The sequence below is a fragment of the Nyctereutes procyonoides genome, unplaced genomic scaffold, assembly GCF_905146905.1.
Source record: "Nyctereutes procyonoides isolate TBG_1078 unplaced genomic scaffold, NYPRO_anot_genome, whole genome shotgun sequence".
Classification (NCBI taxonomy): Eukaryota; Metazoa; Chordata; class Mammalia; order Carnivora; family Canidae; genus Nyctereutes; species Nyctereutes procyonoides.
In genome coordinates, this window is record NW_026575146.1 from 39734604 (window position 1) to 39760684 (window position 26081).

General features: G+C 40.0%; 2 protein-coding genes across 6 annotated transcripts in view; one reads left to right on the forward strand and one right to left on the reverse strand.

Moving 5' to 3' along the window:
* Window positions 1-26081, forward strand: part of TUT7 (terminal uridylyl transferase 7) — a 67256-nt gene that overhangs the window by 14981 nt on the left and 26194 nt on the right. For all 5 annotated transcript variants that reach the window (XM_055312070.1, XM_055312075.1, XM_055312074.1 and 2 more), the window contains exons 11-17: window positions 8359-8511; window positions 11623-11803; window positions 13190-14271; window positions 14674-14824; window positions 18078-18164; window positions 18993-19093; window positions 20752-20809. In XM_055312070.1, coding sequence (XP_055168045.1) covers window positions 8359-8511; window positions 11623-11803; window positions 13190-14271; window positions 14674-14824; window positions 18078-18164; window positions 18993-19093; window positions 20752-20809 — 1813 coding nt within the window. The remainder of the gene's footprint in view (window positions 1-8358; window positions 8512-11622; window positions 11804-13189; window positions 14272-14673; window positions 14825-18077; window positions 18165-18992; window positions 19094-20751; window positions 20810-26081) is intronic.
* Window positions 16342-17800, reverse strand: LOC129501054 (NHP2-like protein 1). Its single transcript, XM_055312076.1, has one exon. The coding sequence runs from the start codon at window positions 17694-17696 to the stop codon at window positions 17310-17312; it is 387 nt and encodes a 128-aa protein (XP_055168051.1). The 5' UTR covers window positions 17697-17800; the 3' UTR covers window positions 16342-17309.

A 26081-nucleotide genomic window follows, 5' to 3' on the forward strand; every position in this document is an offset into this window, starting at 1 on the left:
GTTCTATAGCAGTAGCTCTTAACTAGGGGTACATAACAAAAATATATGACTACAGGAAAAATTTTTTTCTTTGTACTTAGTATATTGAGAATTGATCAAGGACCTTTATCTACTGGGTCCTAGGAACAAAAACTAAAGGAGAATAAGCCCTTTGTGAACTCTGCCCTGGCAGAGGAATCATAGTCCACTGTACATCCCACTGGCCTGAAGGCCACTCTCTTTGTGCTTTTGGTACTGAAATGAAATAATGCAGGGTCCCAGCAGGTGTCTGCTAAACCTCTCCCCTCGCTCTGCTCTCCTCGTGGAGAGAAGAGAGAACAGAGTCAGCCCTTAGCTGATAACCCTTTCCATAAGACCCAAAGGGGAACTTGTGAAGATCTTTAAGGTTTTCCTTTCACTTTAATAAAGACAGGAGTTTAGGATAGAATCAAACCAGGTAGACTCCTGCGTCCAAGAGGGCCCGTAGACACATTGTATGTGTTCCCATACTCACTGTTGTGTTAGTGAGATCTGCCCTTTCTGAAGTCCTGGTCACCTCTGAGTAGTCACCGTCACTATGTGAGGATACAGGAAAAGATGTTTCTATTCTGGTGAAGTGATTCTCCTCAGGATTCGCCTAAGGACAGTGATATGAATACCCTATTCTATGGCTGGTATATTCTAGGCAGTGACACTGGATATTCTCCAAAGTGACATTGAATTTGCTTTTGATTATACCGTTTGTTCATTTAAGATTTAATGACAGAAACAGGTATGTGGTGGCCAAAAATGTATTCAGTTCTGTGATCAGGAAGGCACATTCTACTGCCTTAACCAAAATGATCTAGTTTTCGCTGTTTTAAACTAATCAGGGATCAATGCTAAAATCTTACCAATGCTAGAGGATTCTGCTAGAGTCAGAAATGTAAAGCAAATGCGGGAAAAGAAATTAAATTCAGTACCTTATTGGTGCCAGAAATTTTATATCGTTATTTCTATAGAAGACCCATTGAAGAGTTCAAAATTATGTTTATAAAAGTATCCAAACTGTTAATTCCTTCAAAAATCTTTAAAGCACTGGTGTAGTTTTCTCATTGTACTTTGGCAGGAGGGGAATACACAGATGAATAAAACAAAATTCCCAGGCAAGAAGTTTAGGATTTAATGCCTCTGTATCCTACCTAGTCTGTCTCTCCAGAAATTCTTGAGCCATTCTCTCCTAACCTATGCAGACCTCTTCCATGTCAGAGGCTTGCCCTCACTGACCTTTTACTCCCATGAATTGTTACCAGACTTTGATTTGACTGAAAGTCAATCATATGAGTTGTGACTGATAAAGAGGTTTAACCCTGTCTTCTCAGCATCTTTTATCCCCTACAACAGTAGTTTACTAGTCTCCTAGTAGTTACTATTTGGAATCTGTATTATTTTGGATTATATAGATTTCTCTTTAGCAGTCATTTACCCATGAGGGACGCCAGGTAATACAGTAGAGAGAAGAGTAATTTAAGGTTTTCTAGCCCTACAATTCCTCCATATTTTTTCACTTAAACATATCCTTGTGACCTTCAGCAAGTTATTTATTTTGTCTGCGCCTCGGAGTCCTCATCTGGGGAAAATTATGAAATGAGATCATGAATGTAGAGCTCCCAAACCAAGGTAGGAGAACAAATGTAGTTCTTTTCCCCCTTAATAGAGCGTCAAGTTCTACTTTTGATATTGAGGCACGACCTCCTAACCAAGTGATCCATAAACAACATGAAAGCTCTGGAGACTGAACGAACACAAGCAGATTTTGGAGAGAAGTCCAACTTTGGAGCAAGTGGCCAACAGAGAGCAAGTTTCTGTTCTTATGTGGTTTTTCCCCTGAAGGCACACCCCTCTGATAGCAAAGCCAGCTCTCTCTCTGGCCAGAGGAACTAGGACTACCAGATAAAAGGGTCAAACCCAGGGAGGAAAGATATTGAGAAGTGGAACCCTTAACTCTGTGTGTATACTTAGCACATCTCTAACTCCTGAACCAGTCCAATTGTCATGGAAAGGGCTAAGAGATCATCACTCTGTCTTCACACAAAGAAGAAAAAAACTGAACAAACTGTAAATCAACGACTCTTCTTAGATCCATCAAAGAATTAAGGTCACAGGGAAAGCCACTGCCCCCAAAATTGGAGAGATAAGTGAATACAGCAGATTATAACTTGTTAGAGCAGAAGCCCAGGAACAGAGCCAATAGCAGGGTAGGAGGGCTTAGACTGTGGTTCTGGAGACTCAGTCTGGACAAGCCTGAAAGTGAAAAATAGCAGGGGCCCCAGTCTTAGGGAACCTTCCAACAACTTCAAAGGTGCTAGCCCCAGGAAACCCACCCTCCACACCCCTGTGCTTTCAAGCAGGGTGAGAGAAAAAGACACCATTTTGAAGTATGCGCAGGGCATGCTGTTCTCCTAAACAAAAGCGTGCCTGCAAGGGAAACTTTTTTTTTTTTTTTTTCACCAGGGCCTACCTGGCCTGAGGAAAAGAAAAATACCCACTCCATCCCTTTTCCTGAGCCTTCCTGTCTTACCTCAAGTGGGGAGGATGGAAAAGCACTTTGCAAGCTCACAGCTTCATGCTGCAGGCTCACTAAAAGGCTGAGACTTGGTCATAACACTGTAGAGTATTTCCCCTCCCCCCAGAATTTACCACATCTTTAGGGCTCGTGCATAAAATGGGATTACAATGGAAAGACCTGATTTCAGAAGAAATCTCTTGGGAAACCCAAGGACAACAAGTAAAACAAAAACAAGGACATCACAGGAAGTGTTAGCCTCTTAACATCTACCACTACAACAATCCATAAACATGGCCTAACTCCTAGCACAATAAAACCTCACATTAGATGCTTGTCTTCAGTTCCTTTTACTGAGCACAATACCCAGCTTTCAACAAGAAAATTACAAGTCATACTAAGAGGCAAAAAGAATGTAGCTTGGAGAGATCGAGCAAGCATTGGAATGATCAGACCAGGAAATTAAAACAACTAAGATTAATATGCTAAGGGCTTGAACAGAAGAAAATGGACAACATGCAAGAACAGATGGGTAATACAAGTTGAGAGATGGAAGCTCCAAGAAAGAATCAAAAGGAAATAGAAATAAAATCTATAATATATATGAAGCATGCCTTTGACAGATTCATCAGTAGACTAAACACAGATGGGGAAAGGATCGTGCTTTCTTCAATAGAAACTTCCCAAACTGAAAAGTATAAAGGGGGGGAAAAATGAAAAAAAAATACCTAAGAACTGCAGGACAATTACTAAGGTTTATAATTTATGAATTATGGGAGTATCAGAAGAAGAAAGAGAAACAGAAGAAATAATCTGGAATAATGACAGAATTTTCCAAAATTAATGACACATCCATAAGACATGTGAAGCAGACTAAAAACAGGCTTAAGGCTAAGACTTAAAAAAAAAAATGAACTGAGGTCAGAATTGCTATCTATGGGAGATGAGATAGTGTGCAGCTTGTGTAGCCAAGTTAATTACCTACAAAAGTATCAACATGTTTTGGATAACATAAAGAATCTAGAATTTTCGCAGTATGGTATCACAGTATGCAGAATGCAGTCTAAAATTACTCAATGTAGGAGGACTGGACCCACTCTCAAGGGAAAAGGGAAAAGAAATCCGGTTGCCAAACCCAAGATGACCTAGATGTGGGAACTCTGAAAGACTTTAAAGCAGTTATTATAAGTATACCCCCATGAGATAAAAGAAATATACTTGCAATGAATGAAGAGATAGGAAGTATCAGCTAGAGAAAGAGAAAATGTAGAGAAGCAAGTGGAAATTTTAGAAGTGAAAAATATGTTATTTTTAAATAAAAAATTTACTGGGTGACATAACAATGGAGGTGACATTGGAGCCAGTGAAGGTGAAAACAGATGAGTAGAAATCTGAAGAAGAAAAAGAAAAATGTTTGAAAAAAATAACCTCAGGGACTTAGGTACAATTTCAAAAAAAGAAAAAAAGAAAAAAAAAGAAAATGTAACCTATAGGTAATTTGAGTCCCTGAAGGAGAGGAATAAGAATGGGACAGGAAAAAAAATAAAAAGCCAGAAACTTCCCATATTTGATAAAAGACAAATTTATAGAGTAAGGTGAAGAAACCTCAAACAAGATAAATTCAAAGAGAGGCATGGGGAGCACATGATAGTCAAAACCAAAAATAAAAAGAGCAAAACTTAAAAGCAGCCAGAAAAACACCTTCCATAAATGAACAATGATTTGAATGATGGCAAACTACTCAGCAGAAACCAGTAATTAATCATTTTACACAATGTATATGTATATCAAATCATCAGATTATATACCATATATATATATATATATATAATATAGCAGTTTTTGTCAATTATGTCAACTGAGTGAGCCACCCAGGTGTCCCAAACCCAAAGAAAGTTCTTAAAGGGAATGATAAAGATAAGGGCAAAATCAATAAAGAGAAGATAGACTAACAAAGAAAATTAACAAGGCCAACTGTTTGATCAGTAATATTGATAAATCCCTGATAGATTCATGAGAAGAGAAGAGAGAACACAATATTAGGAATGAAGGAGGGTTATCCCGATCTTACAGACTAAAAGAATAAGTGAATATTATAAACAACTTTATGTCAATAAATTAGAAAACCTTGATCAAAGAGACCTATACAAATAAGAATAAATACAAAAAGAGCATTCAAGAAAAAAGATAATAACCTGAGTAGCCCTTTATTCACTGAAGAAATTGAGTTTGTAATTAAAGACCTTCCAGTGAAGGAAACACCAGGCCCAAATGGCTTTACTAGTGAATTCTGTCAACATTTAAGGAAGAAATAATGCCAACTACATAAGCTCTTTCAGAAAATAGAAGGGAAATAAAAGGCCAGCATTATCCTGATATCAAAACTAGATACAGGCAAAAGAAAGCTATTATATATCAATATCCCTCATGAGCGTGGACGCTGAAGCCCTTAGCAAAATATTAACTAATCAACTTGGAAGTATACAAAAATAATAAAGGAAAAAAGCCATGTCATCATCAGTAGATGCAGGAAAAAAAACTCACTAGATAAAATTCAACATTCATTTAATGATTTAAAAGAAAACAAAACAAAAAATCTGTATAAACTAGAAATAGAAAGGAATTTCTCACCCTGAAAATGCGTGTCTGTGAAAAATGCCTATAGTTAACATCCTCCTTAATGTTGGAATCCGGACATTTTACCCGTACCATTGTGGACAAAAAAGGATGTGTCCCCCCACACACCACACACACACACACTATTGCTTTCCAACGTTTATAGGAAGTCCTGGTAATTACAATAAGGAAAGAAAAGAAAATGTCATAAAAACCTGAAAGGAAGAAGTAGAAGTTTCTCTATTGTGGGTGACATGATGGTTCATAGAAAATCCTCAGAAAACTATAAAACCACTCCTGGAGCTAACTAGTATTTTTATATATTAGCAACATTTAAAAATGGTTTTGAAAATTTCCATTAACAGTGCTGCTTGAAAACGTGTACTAATTAAGAACAAATTTAACAAAAGACGTGCAAGACCTCTAACCTGAAAACTAGAACACTGCTGGGAAAATTAAATAATATAAGTAAATGTAGAGACATACCAAGTCTGTGGGATGAAAGCATTGATAATGTTTTCAACAAAAGTGCCTAAGCATTTCATTGGGGGAAAGTCTCTTCAGCAGTTGATTCTGGAAAAACTAGATACAAAGGGAAAAATGAACCTCAATCCTTTACCTCACAACATACCCCAAAATTAACTCAAAACAGATCACAGACTTAAATGTAGAAGTTAAAATTATCAAATTTCCAGAAGAAAACAGGAGAAAAATCTTTAAAGCCTGCAGGTAGCCGAAGATTTCTCAGAGCAGTAAAAGCACAAGCCAGCCAGGGAGTGTGGCTCCATGATTATTAGGAAAGGAGCCTTCAAAGCAGAGGGAGTAGCACTCTGGCCAGTAAGATGTATTAAGAAGATGGGACAGAGAAGTGGCAAAGGGCCAGATTACCTAGCTTCTTTCTAAGGCCTGGAAAGGACTTACTCAGAATTTTATCCTGAGTAAGGAGACCATTGTGAGCAGGGGAATGAATTGAATGCTTATGTTTTAGAAGGATTATTCTGTGTACTAAACCAAAGAAGTATCCCATATGATGTGGAGAACTAGGATACCATATCCACACCCCACACCATGATTCATTATGTACGTTAACCAGTTTAAAGGCAGTGATCAAATTATTTTAAGATTTGTGTGGAATCGAAAAGACCCCGAATAGCCAGGGGAATTTTAAAAAAGAAAACCAGAGCTGGGGGCATCACAATGCCAGATTTCAGGTTGTACTACAAAGCTGTGGTCATCAAGACAGTGTGGTACTGGCACAAAAACAGACACATAGATCAATGGAACAGAATAGAGAACCCAGAAGTGGACGAAGTGGACCCTGAACTTTATGGTCAACTAATATTCGATAAAGGAGGAAAGACTATCCATTGGAAGAAAGATAGTCTCTTCAATAAATGGTGCTGGGAAAATTGGACATCCACATGCAGAAGAATGAAACTAGACCACTCTCTTGCACCATACACAAAGATAAACTCAAAATGGATGAAAGATCTAAATGTGAGACAAGATTCCATCAAAATCCTAGAGGAGAACACAGGCAACACGCTTTTTGAACTCAGCCACAGTAACTTCTTGCAAGATACATCCACGAAGGCAAAAGAAACAGAAGCAAAAATGAACTATTGGGACTTCATCAAGATAAGAAGCTTTTCCACAGCAAAGGATACAGTCAAAAAAACTCAAAGACAACCTACAGAATGGGAGAAGATATTTGCAAATGACGTATCAGATAAAGGGCTAGTTTCCAAGATCTATAAAGAACTTCTTAAACTCAACAGCAAAGAAACAAACAATCCAATCATGAAATGGGCAAAAGACATGAAGAGAAATCTCACAGAGGAAGACATAGACATGGCCAACAAGCACATGAGAAAATGCTCTGCATCACTTGCCATCAGGGAAATACAAATCAAAACCACAATGAGATACCACCTCACACCAGTGAGAATGGGGAAAATTAACAAGGCAGGAAGCCACAAATGTTGGAGAGGATGCGGAGAAAAGGGAACCCACTTACACTGTTGGTGGGAATGTGAACTGGTGCAGCCACTCTGGAAAACTGTGGAGGTTCCTCAAAGAGTTAAAAATAGATCTGCCCTACGAACCAGCAATTGCACTGTTAGGGATTTACCCCAAAGATTCAGATGCAATGAAACACCGGGACACCTGCACCCCAATGTTTATAGCAGCAATGTCCACAATAGCCAAACTGTGGAAGGAGCCTCGGTGTCCATCGAAAGATGAATGGATAAAGAAGATGTGGTTTATGTATACAATGGAATATTACTCAGCCATTAGAAACGACAAATACCCACCATTTGCTTCAACGGGGATGGAACTGGAGGGTATTATGCTGAGTGAAGTAAGTCAATCGGAGAAGGACAAACATGTATGTTCTCATTCATTTGGGGAATATAAATAATAGTAAAGGGAATATAAGGGAAGGGAGAAGAAATGTGTGGGAAATATCAGAAAGGGAGACAACATAAAGACTCCTAACTCTGAGAAATGAACTAGTGGTGGTGGAAGGGGGGAGGAGGGCGGGGGGTGGGGGTGAATGGGTGACAGGCACTGAGTGGGGCACTTGACGGGATGAGCACTGGGTGTTATTCTGTATGTTGGTAAACTGAACACCAATAAAAAATAAATTTATCATATTAAAAAAAAAGGCGGTGATCAATCCCACTGCACCATAAAGAAACCTGTTCAACTTTGTTTCACATTTCTTAGACCTTTTGAGCCCAGACTGTGTTCTAAGTAATTGGCATTTCAACAGTATCAATAGAAAGTTTCTTACATTGAGCATTCACCGTATGCCATATGCTGTGTCAGTGGTTTATGTCCATTGTTTCATGTCACAACTGTCTCCTGAAGGAAGTTCTAGTGTAACCTGTTCTTAGAGAAACCTGAGACCAGGAGAAAGTCTCACTGGAGTTTTACTCCAGAACTGGTGGCTTTGGGCTTAGGCTGTGTTACCTTCTCTTAGACTGTTTACTGAAGAATTATTTCACAGAATTACCATTTCTTATGCAAACTAAAACCTTGTTTTTTACTTTAAAAAGTATTTTTTAAATGAACAGATATATCAGTCCATAAACCATATACCTTTTTTTGTTTCCAGTGATCTATGTTTTCATTTCTTCCAGGATTAATATGCTCTGGTTGATATAAAATCCTTTCTACCTCATAATAATAGTATTTGTCTTAATTTTTCCTAGATTGAAGGATTCTCATTAAACAAACTAGGGAACTTCCATCTTAAAGACGTTCAGAAAGACACTGTGGTCTGGGAATACACTGATAATGCCACCGGGGATGCAGACACAGCAAAAGAAGAGGCACCAAAAGAAGTGCCTGTTAAAAGGGGACAGGTCTGTTCTTGCTCATTTCTAATTTTGGTATTTATATCTGATTTCATTGTTAGTTGTGGTATCTGTTGAGTTAATCAGTCCTCTCATCCATCAACTATCTTTACTCTTTTGTGATGTTTCATTTCCTAGTCTGTTCAGTCCTTCAAATAGACAAGCAATGAGAAAAGGTAAAATTCAGGTTATTGAATCCAAGTTATTTATGTAGTTTCTTCTGTATATAGGGTCCTGTGAAAGATGCTGAGAATTCAAAGATAAATCCCTGTGTATCCTCATTATGTTTTCGATGGTATTATGAGTTTTAAATACAAGAAAATTGAACTCACCTCAAAGTACTAAAGTAACAGTGGATAACTATTCCATATAATGTATTTCAGAGTCCTCATCCATACCATCAGGGGTAGGCAGGGAAATTTATGCACAAGGAAAGAATTGCCACTGAAATATCAAAAATCTGAGCTGTGTAATTATACTAGAAATGAGAATAGGAACCTGTCCCAGTTTGGTGGATGGTCCCTGACCCCACGACCTTCCCCATAATTCTCTGGGATGAAGTGGCAGCAATACCCACAAAATACTTCTGAGACCAGGGTTCTAGTCCTAGCTGTATTCACACAAGTCCTGTCACTCCTCTGGTCTGTGCCTACAATGAGGGGATGGTGGTGACTCATAGATTCTCCAGTTGTGTTTTCTAGAATCCTTGAACGCTGGAGAGAGAAGGGAGGCAGTGCCAGTGCCTGCTGCCACCAGAACACCACCACTTTTTTCTGTTTTCTATTTGGGGTTCTAGTAGTGGAGAAGACTACAGACTTTGGAGCCAGAATATATGAATTCATATCCCAGTTCTCCCACCTCCTGGCTGTGTGTCCTTGGGCAAGTGACTTGATCTTCCTGGGCCCCAGTTTCCTCTCTTAAAAATGGAGATGATATTGGTACTCTCTCAGGGTCATTGACTTATAGAATGCTTATCTCAGTGCCAACCGTGTTGTAAACACATTAAACGTTAGCTGCCCTTTTTTTTTTTTTTAAGAAAATGTTCTCTACTTTAATTTTTTTTTTTTTTTTTTATTTATGATAGTCACAGAGAGAGAGAGAGAGGCAGAGACACAGGCAGAGGGAGAAGCAGGCTCCATGCACCGGGAGCCCGATGTGGGATTTGATCCCGGGTCTCCAGGATCGCGCCCTGGGCCAAAGGCAGGCGCCAAACCGCTGCGCCACCCAGGGATCCCCACTTTAAAAGAAAAACAGCTTAAGTGTACTATAAGTGTAGATATGTTGATCTCTTAAGTCCCATGTTATTGTATTATCAAGTTATTTCAGTGAGATGTTTAAAAAGCCCTTAGTGATGCTGAGTAAGTCTTACGGATAAGAGGTGAAATTTAATGAGGCTTTCAATTTCTAGGGGTTTTCTTACGTCCTCAACTACAGTGTTTGGGACTTAGACCACTTCCATTTTCAGGCAGTTCTGCTTTGTAAATCTACCTGATGACTTTATCATATTTGACAGGATGTTTGTGGTCAGGATTTAGTGGTTAATAAAATACCATATCACCTGTTTTGAAGCTCAATATAATAAAGTGTGATCGGAAACAAATTTGTATACTTGAGAAGGAAAAGCTGTTGCTGTAAGCCCAAGTAAATATTTGTGTTTACATTTTTGTGCTATTTGGAGAGATTAGTCATGCCACTACTTTAGAAATGAAGACCTAGACAGGGTCGAGATTGATTGCATGGCGTGGTGACAAGAGCACTGTACTGGGATCGAGAGACATTGTTCTCATTCTGCCACTGACAAGCAGTGGCACCTTTGACAAGTCATATCAATTTTCTGGGCTTCAGTTTTCTCCTGTAACATATGGGAGTTGAAGGATTACCTCTCAAGGGCATCTTACAGTTGTGACATGTTTCAATGATAAATGGATTTCTTGTACCTAAGTGAAAGAATACACAGAGCAACCAGACCTGCTGGGTGCTTTCCCTTGTTTCTCATTTAATCCTCATAACTATCCTGTGTTATAGGTGGTATCATCCCTACTCTGCAGATAATGATAGCGACCATTTTTTGAACATGTGTGCCAGGCACTGTGCTAAGCTCTTTACAGACATTCTCTCACTCAGTCCTCCCAACAACCCTCTGAGGTGGGTACTGTAATCCCCATTGTTCAGATGAGGAAACTGAGGCTTAGACAATGTAGAGCTTGGCCAGGTTTATACGCGTCTAATCCATGGCAGAGATGGATTTCCAACCTAATGTCCCATTGCAAAACCAGTTCTCTCAGCCACTGTGCCATCATGCCAACTGAGAATGAAAAGGCTAAGTCAGAGAGCAGTTAAAAGCTATGAAGTGGCAGTCAGTATTTGGACTCTTTTGTTTCTGTTCTAGGTCCTATGCACCTTCCAGTATATTCCATCACAGCATGTTCCAGTTTGTCGAGAGTCTGTGAACATAAAGCTGGCATTAATTTCCAATATCAAGAGTTATTTGACTTTGGGGCGCCTGGCTGGCTCAATTTTAACAGCATGAGACTCTTGATCTCAGGTTCATGCATTCAAGCCCCACGTTGGGCATAGAGATTCCTTAAATAAACCTTAAAAAAAAAGAGAGAGAGAGAGTTGACTTTAAAATCAGTTGCCCATGGCAGATTCAGTGAGCTCATGTAGCTTCTCAGAGCAAATGAAAGGAGTGTTTTGCCCTTTGCTCTCCACCTCTGGCTGCTGCACATTTTCGTGTGTATAAAGTATAAAGGTACCCTCTCCAGTGGCAGTGCCAGGGAGAGCTCTGTGCTGAGAGTAGCAAATCCATGCACGGTTCTCTCCACCTGTCCTTAGGGCCTCAAAATGAAGAGTGCCACCTAGTTACCTCAAATTGCCTATCTGCTCCTATGATGATGGTTAGATTTTAACATGCTCTCATCCAGGAGTGCAGGGTAGAAATGTCATTTTTCCCACAAACAAAATACAACCTAGATGTGATTTACCTAGATGGATTGTCAAATTCCTGTCTTTTGCTAAGGTTTTTCAGGGTTTTTTTGTAACTGGCTTGAATAATCTCTAGTTTTTCAGATCGTGCTGACATCTGAACTAACCTGTATGTTTTCTCTTTTCTCTTAATAGGTGTCATTAATATTTGATCTCAGGCATGTGCCATCAGTACCAGTTGGGCAGCTCTGGGTGGAAATGCTTCGATTCTATGCTTTAGAATTTAATTTAGCTGATTTAGTGATAAGCATTCGTGTCAAAGAATCTGTATCTCGCGAATTGAAGGATTGGCCCAAAAAGCGCATTGCCATTGAAGGTATCTCAAAATGTTTATCTTTAATTCCCTTTCTTTTTAAGGTACCAGTCTAACTGCATGCTTTTTTACTTCTCCTTTCAGCCTCCATGTGTAATGTAGGCCTGACCCCAGAAGCTGAAATAGTTAGAATCTTGCATGTGTTACTGTGGTCATCCCAAGGGACCAAATTTGTTTGTCCTGGGCTTTTTAAGCACTACAGTAAAACGTCTTAGTTAAACAGTTAAACAGTGACTGGCAGAGTCCTTGCTTTCTCTGTAAATTGCTTTACAACTTAAAACGCTTATGTAGTCGTGCCCGCTTGCCCCCCGCCCCATGATGTGTGAATCCCCCTTTCCTCTTTACTGTTCTGGTTGCTGGATTTTTAGATTCCGTCCTTTCCTCGCTTATTGCTGTTTAGTTTTACGAAGGTGAGAAAATACTTTTTCTCATGAAAAATAATTCTTTGTTGGATTCCTCTTCATAGAGAGAGGGGCTCGTTATTTTTGTAATATCTGTGGTAGCATTTGAAACTGATTCATAAAAACACTTTTTCTAGCGAAGGCTCATTTAACTAAAACCATCGTATGAAAGACTTGCTGATGTGCCCTGTAGACTACTTGAAGTGGACTAGCTCTTCTCAGCTTTGCAAAGTCTGAAGGTTGAAACCCCTCTAAAAATCTTAATTCTCCTCCTTCAAATAACTTAACCTCCTAAATGGAATTCTTGTATTTTTTGCTTGATTTTTTTCAAGCTTTATATTGCATAAGAGGGTTTTTTTGTTTTTTTGTTTTTTGTTTTTTTGCATTTTGCATAAATTCTGTGTGCAGTCATGGGGATCTCACATTTTTAAACCCTCCCCTGCAGTTTCTGTGGCTCAGCTCTTCTGGCCAATTGCCTAACCTGCTGGAGTTCTAGGGGAGGAGAAAAGATTGAGAGAAGTGGTGTCTCCTCCTCGTGCCTCCCTCTCGCCCCTGAATTCAGTCCAGCCAGTTCAGTGATGGGGCTTCCCAGGGCAGAAGAGTGGAGGTAAGCTCTACACACCACAGGGCCTGGCTGAGTGGGGAGGCAGAGCACTCAGCAGAGCCTGGTGGGAAGATCTCACTTCCCCATGGCACAAGAGCCACACTGATGACACCTTTTTTACCTCCACAGTCACAGAACAAAATAGGGAAGGGGTATTGGTTCTGAACTGAATGGGTTCTCTTCATAGAGCAGACGTTTAAGAAAGCATTTCTTTTTGTTCTTAAACTACATCTTTACTTCCCCATCCCCAGTTTTTAAAAAAGCATAAAAGATTCATGCTAAATTTTAGTATTGCTTGTTTGTTGTCTGTTTTGATCTATAACAGGCTAATTTTTAAAACGTGAAATAGAAATGTATGAAGTGGTGGATTTTTTGTTGTTACAGATCCCTACTCTGTTAAGCGAAATGTGGCAAGGACTCTAAATAATCAACCCGTGTTTGAATATATACTTCATTGTTTAAGGACAACGTATAAGTATTTTGCTCTTCCACACAAAATTACAAAATCCAGCCTTCCAAAGTCTCTGAGTACTGTCACTTGTCTTTCCAAACATTCTAAAGAAGTAGCCAAGCATGACTCGGGTACACAGGCCAAAGATGATAAACTCAAAAGCACAGTTTTGGCTCAAGGGCCAGGTGCTGCCAGTTCAGCTGCACACAATTGCATGGTACAGCCATGTACTCTTCAAGAGACTGCAGAAAGCTTTGGAAGCCCCCCAACAGAGGAAATAGGAAATGCACATGTCAGTGTCCACCTGGAAAACTCAGACTGTGTCAAGGCAGGGGCCAGTTGTGATGAGTATGAGGATGTTAAAGTATACCATCAAGAAACTGGAAGTAAAATTGGGAGAGAGGGTAAGCATCCTTTGACTGCCAGTGATCTGGGTTTAAGGAGTAGCAAACATGGAGAGCTTGCCATCTGTGGCAGCACACAAAAAAATGAGACAGATAGCACTTTGGGTTTAGAAGGCTTCCAAAATCCTACAGCCAAAGAGTGTGATGGATTCACTACTTCAGAAGACAAGGCTGATGTTGATGAAGAAGGGATAGAAGGAGGTACTGATGACCTCGAAGATGCTCCAAGCCACTTCACTCCTTCCAGAGAGGGCCGTACATCAGGAATCCTTCATTCCGATGAAGAGGAGGAGGAAGAGGATGATGATGAAGAGCCCAGGCTGTCCATTACCCAAAGGGAAGATGAGGACGACTTGGCTAACGAAAATGAGTTAGAAAATACATATACAGGATCAGGGGATGAGGATGCCCTGTCTGAGGAAGAGGATGACCTAGGAGAATCTGCTAAGTATAAAGACTTAAAAGAAGGTGGGAAACCTGCAGATGGAGCTCTACTAATGGAATTTAGCAAAATCAGTCTTAAAGAAGAAAGTGCATTTGAGGATAGTTCAACTTCGGATCAGTCTGATTTCTTCTATGAATTCAGCAAACTCACCTTCACGAAAGGCAAGGTAATCAGTGCCCCTCTCAGAACTAAGAGAAGAGACATTAAACAGTTTTAACGCCTGTAATTTTTGTGTACTATAACAGAGTTCTCCCCGTCTGGGTGGTGGTAGGGGTTGATCTTCCACTCCAATACAATTGCTCCATCTCCTTCCCTCCTTAGACCTATGCGAATTTGCCTTGGAGAAAGGGAATGCTCTTGGTAGTGGAAATTACTACCTTTTACTCCTGAGTATCCCATAAGATGTTCTCATCTCAAATAATTTGGAGTGACTGCACGTTATTTTTATTCCTTTGGAAAGCGAGAGTAGACTATGGACTTTAAAAAAAAAAAAAAAAGATTCAGGACCCCTTCATTTGGCACACAGGGTTGTATATTATGTCTTGTTTTGCTTTGACCCTTACTGCAGTCTCCTACGGTCGTGTGCAGTTTATGCAAACGAGAAGGTCATCTCAAGAAAGACTGTCCCGAAGACTTCAAAAGAATTCAGCTGGAACCTCTGCCACCACTGACACCCAAATTTTTAAATATCTTAGATCAAGTTTGCGTCCAATGTTACAGTAAGTTATTAACATTTCATTTGTCAGAATATTGCATTGACATTTGCTCAAGGTCCTCTACATCACTGAGCTGTTAGCTCCATCACTGGGACCATGTCTGTTCCATTCTTCCCTGTGTCCACAGAGCTCTGTGTGTGTGTTTCAGCTGAGACAGAGTAAACCATTGTGGAAGGAAAAATAGGGAAGGAAGGAGAATCTTCTAACTGTTGGAGTACTCCCATTCCCAACTGGTGTTCCTTGAATTGTTTTCCTGAGTGCAGTTAATAGTATGTCATGGCAAGAAGTACTCCATAGGTCAAGTAGGGAAGGGTGTAGCCGCTGCTCCCTGCCCAAGAGATTTACAGGGCACGTTAGGGTAATAATGGCCTCTGAGAAATGTTAAGGTAAAGAACTGATGTAACTCTTTATCCCAGCATTTCTAAAATTTAATCATAAAATACTTTAATGAGTAACCCCCTAACAGCCCTTTAAGGAATACCAGTGTGGGGAAGCAATGGTATACAGAGAATTCAAGTTAAAGGAAACGCGTTTATAGGAAAAGCAGGTAACTCTTTAGATGAGCTTGATGCCCCATGGTGCTACCTCCTGAGGCAACTGTGTCAGAAGGCACTTCTTTGTTAACCAGTGATTTAGTCGTTTTTACACCTTTTTGGAAGTTATAAACTATGAAATGTATCCAGAGTCCCCGAAGAAAACAATATGTTTGTGCATGCTTGCAAACTTTAGTGTTCACACTCTGGGGGAGCTACCTGAAGGCCACCTTTATAGACCGCTGCGTTTCTGAAATCTAGTAGCAGAACGGCTGTGCAGATTTGTTTCTATTCCAGGAGCAGCTCCTAGGGACAGACTGTCTTCTTTGTTTGTTTTATTATTTTTTATTTTTAGGGTGATATAATACATCATTAACTTTCGGTTTTTTTCCTTTTTAAATTTAATTTCAGTTAACATTTAGTATATTATTAGTTTCAGAGGTAGAGTCAGTGATTCATCAATCTTATATAACACCCAGTGCTCATCACATCATGTGCCCTCCTTAATGCCCATCACCCTGTTACCCCCGTCCCCCCACAGCCCCTCCTCTCCAGCAATGCTGTTTATTTCCTATGGTTAAGGGTGTCTTATGGTTTGCATCCTCTCTGATTTTGTCTTATTTTTCTGTCCCTTCCCCTGTGATCCTGTTTTGTTTCTTAAATTCCACATATGAGTGAGGTTATATGATAATTGTCTTTCTCTGATTGACTTATTTCACTTAGCATAATACCCTCTAGTTCCATCCACACCAGTACAAATGATTTCATTTTTTTTGATGGCTGAGTAATATTCCATTGTTATATATATACCACATCTTTATCTATTCATCTGTTGATGGACATCTGGGCTCTTTCCATAGTCTGGCTATTGTGGACATTGTTGCTGTAAACACTGGGGTGCAGGTGTTCCTTCGGATCAATATATTTATATCTTTGGTGTAAATACCTAGTAGTGCAATTGCTGGATCATAGGGTAGCTTTATTTTAAACTTTTTTTTTTAATTGGAATATGAATATATTTCTTTATTAGGATGCTCACAAGAATGACACACTAGCACTGTCCTTCTGATGTGATAAAGAATACATACATCTGACCCACATTCTGGCAGGAAACAGGCATTAAGGGCTCTCAGAGCTGGTACCAAGTGTCCATTGAAGACAACTCCATTCACCAGAGAGGATGTTTCCTTGATTCCAATGTCTCTGCTGTAGCTTCCAGTCAGGGCTCTGTGACTTGCTCAGACTTCATTCCAGCGTCAGTGGACCCTCTTTTTTTTCCTAGCCACTTCTCAACTCCTTACATCAGCTGCCCCATGTCTAACTCACCCAGGTAGCCTCTGGAATTTTGCAGCACATCTCTTTGGTATGCTGCTGCCCTGCCACCCTCAGGGGCATGGTTGGAATTTGGGGGAAAGGGGAACATCACATTACCAAAGCAAACAGCAGGAGCATATTGGCAAATGACACTTGGACACACATCTAACAACCTCAAAGAATACATGCTTTCTCCCCTAATGACCCATAATCCCCTAGAGAACAAACACATATGGAATGATTCTGCACTCCAGGCACAAAGGATACAAAGTGAATGGTGTTTACATCCACCATGTCCTACACGCAACAGGAAGTGAGCTCAAACCAGATCTCTAACGAGGCTCTTCCCTGCATCTGAATGGTGTCACCACTCTGTTTCTGCCTGTTCTCGGCATTAGTTCATTTTTCAAAAGGGAGGAAAGGATGGTAGAGAGTAGAATGGGAGACAGAGGTGGGGTGGGGGATTAATATACAGAGAACAACCTGTAAAACAAAAATAATACAAAAATGCAAAACCCGGATTTAGTACTAGAATATAACAAGAGAAGGTAGCTGGAGAAACTACATGCGAACAGACGATATGATACACAACCCCAGGGGGAGGACTGGACTCAGTGAGGAGTGGGACAGAGGCCAGTGGTTTACACTAAGAGCCTTTCGATGGACTGCTGAATGGACTGGATCTGCTGCTTCAGCTGCGAGCCTTCTTTGATGGTGACAGAACAGGCAATGACAGGCCTGGACACCCCACAGGCCCGCCCGAGGGCCTGCTTGGAGCACACAAACACGTAGGGCACGTTCTTATCTTCACATAGCAGCGGAAGGTGCAGGATGATTTCCAGGGGCTCAGCGTCTGCAGCCATCACGATGAACTCAGAGATACCTCTGTTGAGGGTTTTGGTGGCTTCGTTGGCTCCTTTCCGAAGCTGCTTGTAGTTACATGACTGCTGAACAAGGTCCAGTAGTTTCTTGGTGAGGTGGGCATCTGCAAGGGGGTAGGCCTTCGGATTTACATCAGCCTCAGTCATCGCGCCTGCCTCGGTGGTCTCCTGCCCGGTGCCACAAGGACACAGAAATGACCCACCGGCAGGGAAGCAGGAAGTGACCCGGGGTGACGTCAGCGGAAATGACACCAAGAGTATTTTAAACTTTTTGAAGAACCTCCAAAAACCTCCTGTTTTGCAGGGTAGCTACACCAGCTTGCATTCCCACCAACAGTGTAAAAGAGTGGGGATAAACTCTTTTCAAAGAGAGACATTTTCTATTTTATATTACTAATGCTGTCTACCAGGAAGACACAAAATTTAGAGTTTTCTTTTTAACTTTAATGTTAGATTTTGTTTTATAAAAAGTTTTTTTCCAGAGAGTGTGAACAATCTTTGTTTCTAAATTTTTTTTATTTTAAACAGAGGATTTTTCTCCAACTATTTTAGAAGATCAAGCTCGTGAACATATTCGGCAAAACCTAGAAAGTTTCATAAGACAGGAGTTTCCAGGTAAATAACTTTTTACCTTTAAGAAAAGAAAGGTAGTATGACCTTCCTTTAGAATGAGTACATGTGTTACAAGCACATTAACTTTGAGAATGAGAAGGTAATTTTGTGGTGATGGTGGGGACAGGGCTTCACTTACTTTGTGATATCCCGAGAATGGTCTTTGGTCTGCCGGATCCTAGTTAACCAACAGAAAAGACAGTAGCAGTGTGGGACTTCTGTTAGCAGACACCACAAGTGAAATTTCATTTCGTGTTTTTATTTTTATTTTTTTTAAGATTTTTTTTTGTAGATTTATTTATTCATGGGAGACACAGAGAGAGGCAGAGACACAGGCAGAGGAAGAAGCAGGCTTTTTGCTGGGAGCCTGATGCAGGACTCAATCCCAGGACCCCAGGATCACGCCCTGGGCCAAAGGCCAGACGCTCAACCATAGAGCCACCCAGGCTTCCCTCATTTCGTGTTATTTTTAAAGTCAAAGTTCATCTCTAAAAAGTGGATATTTAAAAAGCAATAAAATTACATTATTAAATATATTGATATGATCCACATTTTCCTTGAAATATCCTTGCACATTTAAGAATAAAGTGGCACTTGGTAGTATTTCACATCTTATGCAGATTGAATTTATTTAAAGTAAATTTTGAAAAAAAAATAAATTTTGAGAGAAAACAGCTTGTAATAAATGGTTAATAAAAAAAGATAATTATAATGAGATTCATATAGGATAGTTAATAGCTGGGTATATTTGATTCATTGAGAGGGCTATTTTGATCAGAAAATTAAATGTACTCAAGTAATTGGTTATTACTTTACATATATCCTTAACAGGAACTAAATTGAGCTTGTTTGGCTCCTCCAAAAATGGATTTGGGTTCAAACAGAGTGACCTTGACGTTTGTATGACAATTAATGGACTTGAAACTGCAGAGGTACTGTAACCACCTAAAACTTGAATTTGCTGTGGCAGTATGATTTGACAATCTTGACTGACCGTACAGCTTGGTATTTTCCAAATTTATCAGAACGTACCATATGGAGTATGCCATTTGGCATAGTCTCTCTGGTCAAATACTTAAGCTTAGAGGTAAATGCAAGGAGTACTTTCAACCTGTAGTACAGAGTGGATTTGAAAGCAGCCTGTGGGAACACTATAAAGGCAAACCAGCCCTTCTGGTGTCCTACTGGCATGGCCAGTAAGCTGACTTTGATGCACACACCCACATAAGGCTTTTTGAAAAGTGTTTTAAGAGGTGGGCATTGTGGTTCTCTGAGACATTTTTTAGAAGGCCGACAAATGTGGTACAATGATAAGAGGGCTAAACTCACAGTTCAGAGACCTAGATTCAAGACAAACTTGGTTTCATATGTCCCTAAACATGTGGTATTTGGTTGATAATCTATAAAAGGAAAGAGTACCTTCTGTTCCTCTTGCATCCGGAGATTGTGCACATCAGCTTGGATCATGTATGTCAAGAGTCAGCAGACTATGGCCCATAGGCTAAATCCAGCCTATGTACTGCCTGTTTTGTCAATTCAGGACACAAGTCACATCCTTCATTTGTGAAGTGTTTACAGCTTCTGCTTTCACTCAATAACCACAGAATTGAGTAGTTACAACAGGGTCATGTGGTTTGCAGAGCAGAAAGGTTTACTAGCCTCTGACAAATAGGAAACATTTACAAAATACACTGCAGGGAAGTATAAAGTCTGAGAAGTGCCAAGAATCTTTTTTTCTTTTTGACAACAGTCCAAATACTGTAGAGCCAAATGAGTGATGTTGCTGTCACTCAAGATCTTTTTGTCTGTCCTTATTTTCAAGTCTTTTTCTTTTGAGGATGTATCTGATTTGGGAAAATAGCCAGAAGTTGTCTACCCTGAGTTTGGTGAGTAAAGAGGACAAGCAGGAGTGGGTCCAGTGTGTGGAATTACCTTATTGTATGTCATCAATATCAAATTTTTACATGGCTTATAAACTAGCTTTATGGACATTTCTGAACAAAAGTTTCAAATACATTCTGAGATGTATATAGCCATCAAAGGGTTTATGTTGTGAAAGGTGAGCCCAGTGTTTTGAAGTGTGATTTTTTTTTTTTAAACAATCGTATTTGCTATATGACTTCAATTTGTGCATTTACACAATCCTCTGGAGAGATCGCCTGAGCTTAATCACTGTCCATAGCAGGTCATCAGCTCTTAACAGAAATATAATGAAAGTCCACCCAGAATGAATAATGTGGGGCACAAAAACTCCCTCTTATTTATTCTGGCACAGAGTGCACTTATGAATAACACAACTACATAAAGAGGAAAAATGGAGGTCCTCATCTGGACAGTGATTCACACTTTTCTGGGGCATCTGATTTCAGCCTCTCTTGTACTTCCAAAAACCATTAGGAAGTAGGGTCTACGAGAGTTTTTATATCCATAGGATATTGCTTATGAATACTGACCAAGGCTTGCCTAAAAGGGAAAAATGTATGAATGAGCTGAAATTAATCGTTATTTCTAAAGGTAATGGAAACTATCTAGATGCAGGTTAGGAACTTGTCTTCCTTTTTTGATTCAGTATATGCAATTTTTGTTGCAGGGGTTGGACTGTGTAAGAACTATTGAAGAATTGGCAAGAGTCCTCAAAAAACATTCAGGTACCTCTGCAAACTTTTCCAAAAATATTTTTGTCTTTTTTACTAGTGTTTTGCATACTTAGAATTTATTAATGCCAATGAAACAGTATAGTGGCTCATCTATAGCACATTTGCAATATTGATGTCTGTAAAAAAATTTGTATGAGGGGGATCCCCGGGTGGCTCAGCGGTTTAGCGCCTGCCTTTGGCCCAGGGCACAATCCTGGAGTCCCGGGATCGAGTCCCACGTCGGGCTCCAGGCATGGAGCCTGCTTCTCCCTCTGCCTGTGTCTCTCTGCCTCTCTCTCTCTCTCTCTCTGTCTATCATAAATAAATAAATCTTAAAAAAAAAAAATTTGTATGAATAAGCATGAAGGACTAAAGAATTGGTAATCATTCATGTGCATATTGTTGCCTAGCTTAGTTTTATTTCAAAACAAAGCATATACAAAACAGGCAAGAAATTTTGGAAACCCATTTTGTCATAATGAGACTGTATCAATCAAAGTGTTGTTGACAGGTGTGCAGCATAATGGAAAGCACGGTGGGGTTATGGATTGTATTTGTAGCTATGCTGCTCAACAGTTGTACGTGACACTGAACAAGTCATTTAACTTAATCTCTTTTCCTCTCATCAATAAGTTGAGAAAACTGAACCAGGTCACTTTTTTACAACTATAAAATATATAGATGCTGTAAATTGTGCACAGTGCTGACATAACATTAACATATTCTTTTGCTGTCAGGGACAGCTATGAGTGCTGTTAACAGTGAGACTCTTCTTTTAAAATGTTCAAAATTTCTTGAAATTTCTTGCAAATTTCTGTGCTAGGAGCTGGGAATGAAGGTGAGCATGATATGGTTCATGACCCTACAAAACTTAAATGGTTTATGAGACTCTCTCTCTTATTATTCTCTCTCAGAAAGAATAGACTTAAGTTAATATCACACACACATATATACACATGGAGTGTGTCACACACACAAACACACATGGAGTGCTCCCTCTCTCCTTTTTTTGTATTTTTTTTATTTCCAAGCATTTAAATAAAAAGGATAGCACATTACTTAAATAACAAGAAAAACTATTAATTTCATTTTATTCCCTCTGAAAATTAACATAGAACATCAGTATTTTTTTTAATTTGCATTGATAATTTTTCTTTTTTTTTTTTTTTTTTGTTTTTTGGTCACTGAAATACACATTCCTTTCACTTGGGAATTTTACCTTTAAAGATCATGAGCTTTTTGGGCACCTGGGTGGCCCAGGCAGTTAAGCATTTGCCTTCAGCTCAGGTCATGATCCCTGAGTTTTGGGATTGAGTCCTGCATTGGACTTTCTGCTTGGCTGGGAGTCTGTTTCTCCCTTTGCTCCTCCCCACTGCTCATGCTCTGTCTCTCTCTCATGCTTTCTCTCTCAAATAAATAGAATCTTTAAATAAAGATCATGAGCTTTTTAAATTTTTTTGAAATTATGCAAATAAACTAAATTTCTAAGTTGCCACACTTATTATTTAGTACTGAGCTAGATTTTTTACTTTTTGTTTTGAAATAATTTGAAACTTACAGGAAAGCTCCAAAAATTGTATGACAAACTCTGTATATCTTTCATTTAGTTGGCTCAATTTTTTCCTGTACCATTTGAGATTAAAAACTAGAGACTTCATGTTCCTTTCCCCTCAATACAAAAGTGTATCTATCCTAAGAATGAGCCATGCTTGTTAAAAACAGGTCATTTTTAGACTGCAATGACTTCTACATACAGATAATAGTAATGGAACACAGATTGCATGGAACAAGAATTTAATAATAGCTAGAGGGCTATGACTGAAACCTGACATCTTTAAAAACAGTCCCCAACTATCTTATTGGGTGCCTACTATGTGTTCAGTACAGTGTTGGGCACTTAGGGATGGTGGAAAAATAAAAAGTCTCTACAAGTCTTTTACTCGGACAACTTTCAGATTTTATTTTATTTTTTAATATTTTATTTATTCATGAGAGACACAGAGAGAGAGGCAGGCTCCATGCAGGGAGCCCGATGTGGGACTCGATCCCTGGTCTCCAGGATCACACCCTGGGCCGAAGGCAGATGTTCAACCGCTGAGCCACCCAGATGTCCCAACTTTCAGATTTTAAAAAAGGAAAGATACCATGTTACATGTTACAGGCCATGTAACAGTGTAAGGTAGTATTTATTTTTCAGAACAAGTCAGAAGCTATTATAAGTATTCAGTAAGTTCTGAGGATAGAGAGATTCTGGTAAAGAGTTGCATAGGGGGCGGCCCCGGTGGCTCAGCAGTTTAGCGCCACCTTCAGCCCAAGGCCTGATCCTGGAGACCTGAGATCCGGTCCCACGTTGGGCTCCCTGCATGGAGCCTGCTTCTCCCTCTGCCTGAGTCTCTGCGCCTCTCTCTCTCTCTCTTTTTGTGTCTCTCATTAATGGATAAATAAAATCTTTTTTTTTTTTAAGAGTTGCATAGGGAAGATTCATGCAGGAGATGGGTTTATACTGATCTCAGGTGATGATGGATATGACTCGAAAGATAGAAAGAGAAGTCTTCCTAAGAGTGCGCGCACATGAACATGAGAGTTACTGTAGTATATCTTGGAGGACAGTGGGAAGATCAGTACATTTAGGGAGGAGTTTCAGGTGGTTCCTATCACTAGATAAGATAAAGATAAAGCCTGCAGATATTTGAAAACCAGTGAAGTTTCTTCCAAGAGAGGAGCAACCCAATACAAATTTAAAAAAATTTTTTTAATTTTTATTTATTTATGATAGTCACACACACACAGAGAGAGAGAGAGAGAGAGGCAGAGACATAGGCAGAGGGAGAAGCAGGCTCCATGCACCGGGAGCCCCAAGTGGTATTCGATCCCGGGTCTCCAGGATCGCGCCCTGGGCCAAAGGCAGGTGCCAAACCACTGCGCCACCCAGGGATCCCTAAAAATAAAATTTAAGCTTTTTCAGCAGCTAGTAGAGTCTCTCAGGGAAGGTATAACCCAAGTGAATTCAGGGCAAAAGGACCTTAACCAGATACTAATGATCCTAAAAGGAAAAGGAGAGGAGAGATTCCCAAGGGGAAATCTCCTAGCTTTGGTATCTACAAGTAAGAAATAAAAGTTCAGACTAATGTTTGGGTACTTGAGAAATGGGAATGTTTGCAAGAAGACACCATGTAGAGATGTGTAGTTTGCCATGAAGGTATAATCCCCAAGTGTTAAAAGTCCAGCAACCGAGATATCAGAAAGGGACACAGAACATAAAGACTTCTAACTCTGGGAAATGAACTAGGGGTGGTGGAAGGGGAGGAGGGCGGGGGGTGGGGGTGAATGGGTGACGGGCACGGAGGGGGACACTTGACGGGAGGAGCACTGGGTGTTATTCTGTATGTTGGTAAATTGAACACCAATAAAAATTAATTTATAAAAAAAAATACTATATAGCACAAAAAATTAAAAAAAAATAAATAAAAATCCAGCAACCAATTAGAAATAATGGAGTTGTCTGTCAGGATTGAAGAACAAAAGGAAAACAGTTTTGCATTGAAATCCTTGGAGAGAGAGAGCAAGAATAAAAGAATTCTAAGGGATCCTTTGAGAGTAGTTAAGGACTAAGCCTTTAATTTCTGTGGGTAGAAATTAAGAAAGGACATGGAAAAAGGAGCGATTGGAATGACAAGAACTAGGACAAGGTGCTGTGAATAAACTGTAGAGGACAGGCTGATAATGGGCAACAGTGTCAAATTCTAGAATGAGAAGGAAATAAAGTGAAAGGCTATCTAATTTAAATATAGTATAGCAAAGTAGTTAGTGGAAGTTCTGGAATCAGATTCCTGATTTTAACTTTTTATTTTTTTTTAAGATTTTTATCTGTTTATTTGAGAGAGAGAGAGAGCATGAGTAGGAAGGAGAGGGAGAATCAGGCTGCCTGGGGAGCAGAGGGCCTGACATGGGGCCCTGGCATAATGGCCTGAGCCGAAGGCAGATTCTCAACCAACTGGGTCACCCAGGCACCCCAGTTCTCTGGTTTTAAATCTTGGCTTCCCACTTGTTGGCTGTGTATTCCCAGAAAGACACTCATTTCATCGTAAGTGTTCAGTTCCTCATCTACAAAGTAGAATAAGGATCTAGCATATGCCAAGTATTCAGCAAATATGAATTACCTCCCCCCCCCATCCAGTATAAATTAGACCTCCTCTGTCTCTGCACAGACATTTTTTTCGGAAATTTCTTCTGTTGTCTACATAGTTTTCTCCTGAGTTCTGGATCACTATGTATCTGCCTTCCAGATACTGCTGCTTACCTCTTTGAGAAACTCCAACTCCATCTCAGAATGAACTCCTCTCTCTCTTTACTGCCTTCCTTCTGCTACAACCTCTTCTACCTGCCCTTCCTTCTGAATCTACTTTCTCAGTGGTTGACATTGACATCCTTTGAATCACCAAAATGGGTGAAGCAGTAACTAATCTGTCCTGGAATGGGTTCAGTAGAGATTTGGTGTTGGTCACACCTACATGCAGATTTCAGCTCTGTGATTTACTAGCTCCATATTCCTAAGCACATTAGTATCTCTGGGGCTCTGTCTTCTATCTTTTGGGTGAGGGTGAACATTTTAGGAGGTAATGTTTGTGAAGGATTCTGGTGCGCGGGAACTGGTAGTTCTCACTGTTACAATCCTCCTTCTTACTGTTACAATCCTCCTTCTTCTCCCCTATTTCCCCCTACCTCTGCTTCCCATCCCCCTGCCCCCACTTCCCTATCCCATATAGGTATAGGTATACATACTCTTAAGCATGTCTTCCTGCTTCTCTGCATCCCTGTGCCACCAAGATAGTTCAGGCCCAGATAGATCATTTTTGGTAATAGTCACACTGCCTCCCAGTGGGTGCCTCCAGTCTGTCCACTGCCAAGGGCATTGTCCAGATAGATGTGGTCAGTGATTCCCCCCAACTTATACAGTTCATTGGTGTCTCTTTGCCTCTAAGGATATATAGAGAGAAGCTCTTCCTGGTTTCTGCCACACCTCCTATCACTCATTATTCCTTTCCCTCAAGTCTACTCTATAGCCTTCACAATTCCATGGAAGTTCTCAAACATGCCATTCTGCTTTAGGCATCTGCCCTGTCCATGTGTACTTTCCTTGCCTTTCCTTTCCCTCCCCGCAGCCTCTTCTAACTTTACTTGTCACTCTCCTTCTTCAAAGTCCAGTTCAGGCAATTTCCTCCTCTCCTATTGAAGATTCCTTTCTTTTACTGTCTTAACTTCAGGCTCTGTGATGAGTAGCTTT

What these genes read in the sequence shown, in the direction of transcription:
- LOC129501054 (XM_055312076.1), bottom strand. Translation starts at nt 17,696, where the DNA reads ATGACTGAGGCTGATGTAAATCCGAAGGCCTACCCCCTTGCAGATGCC.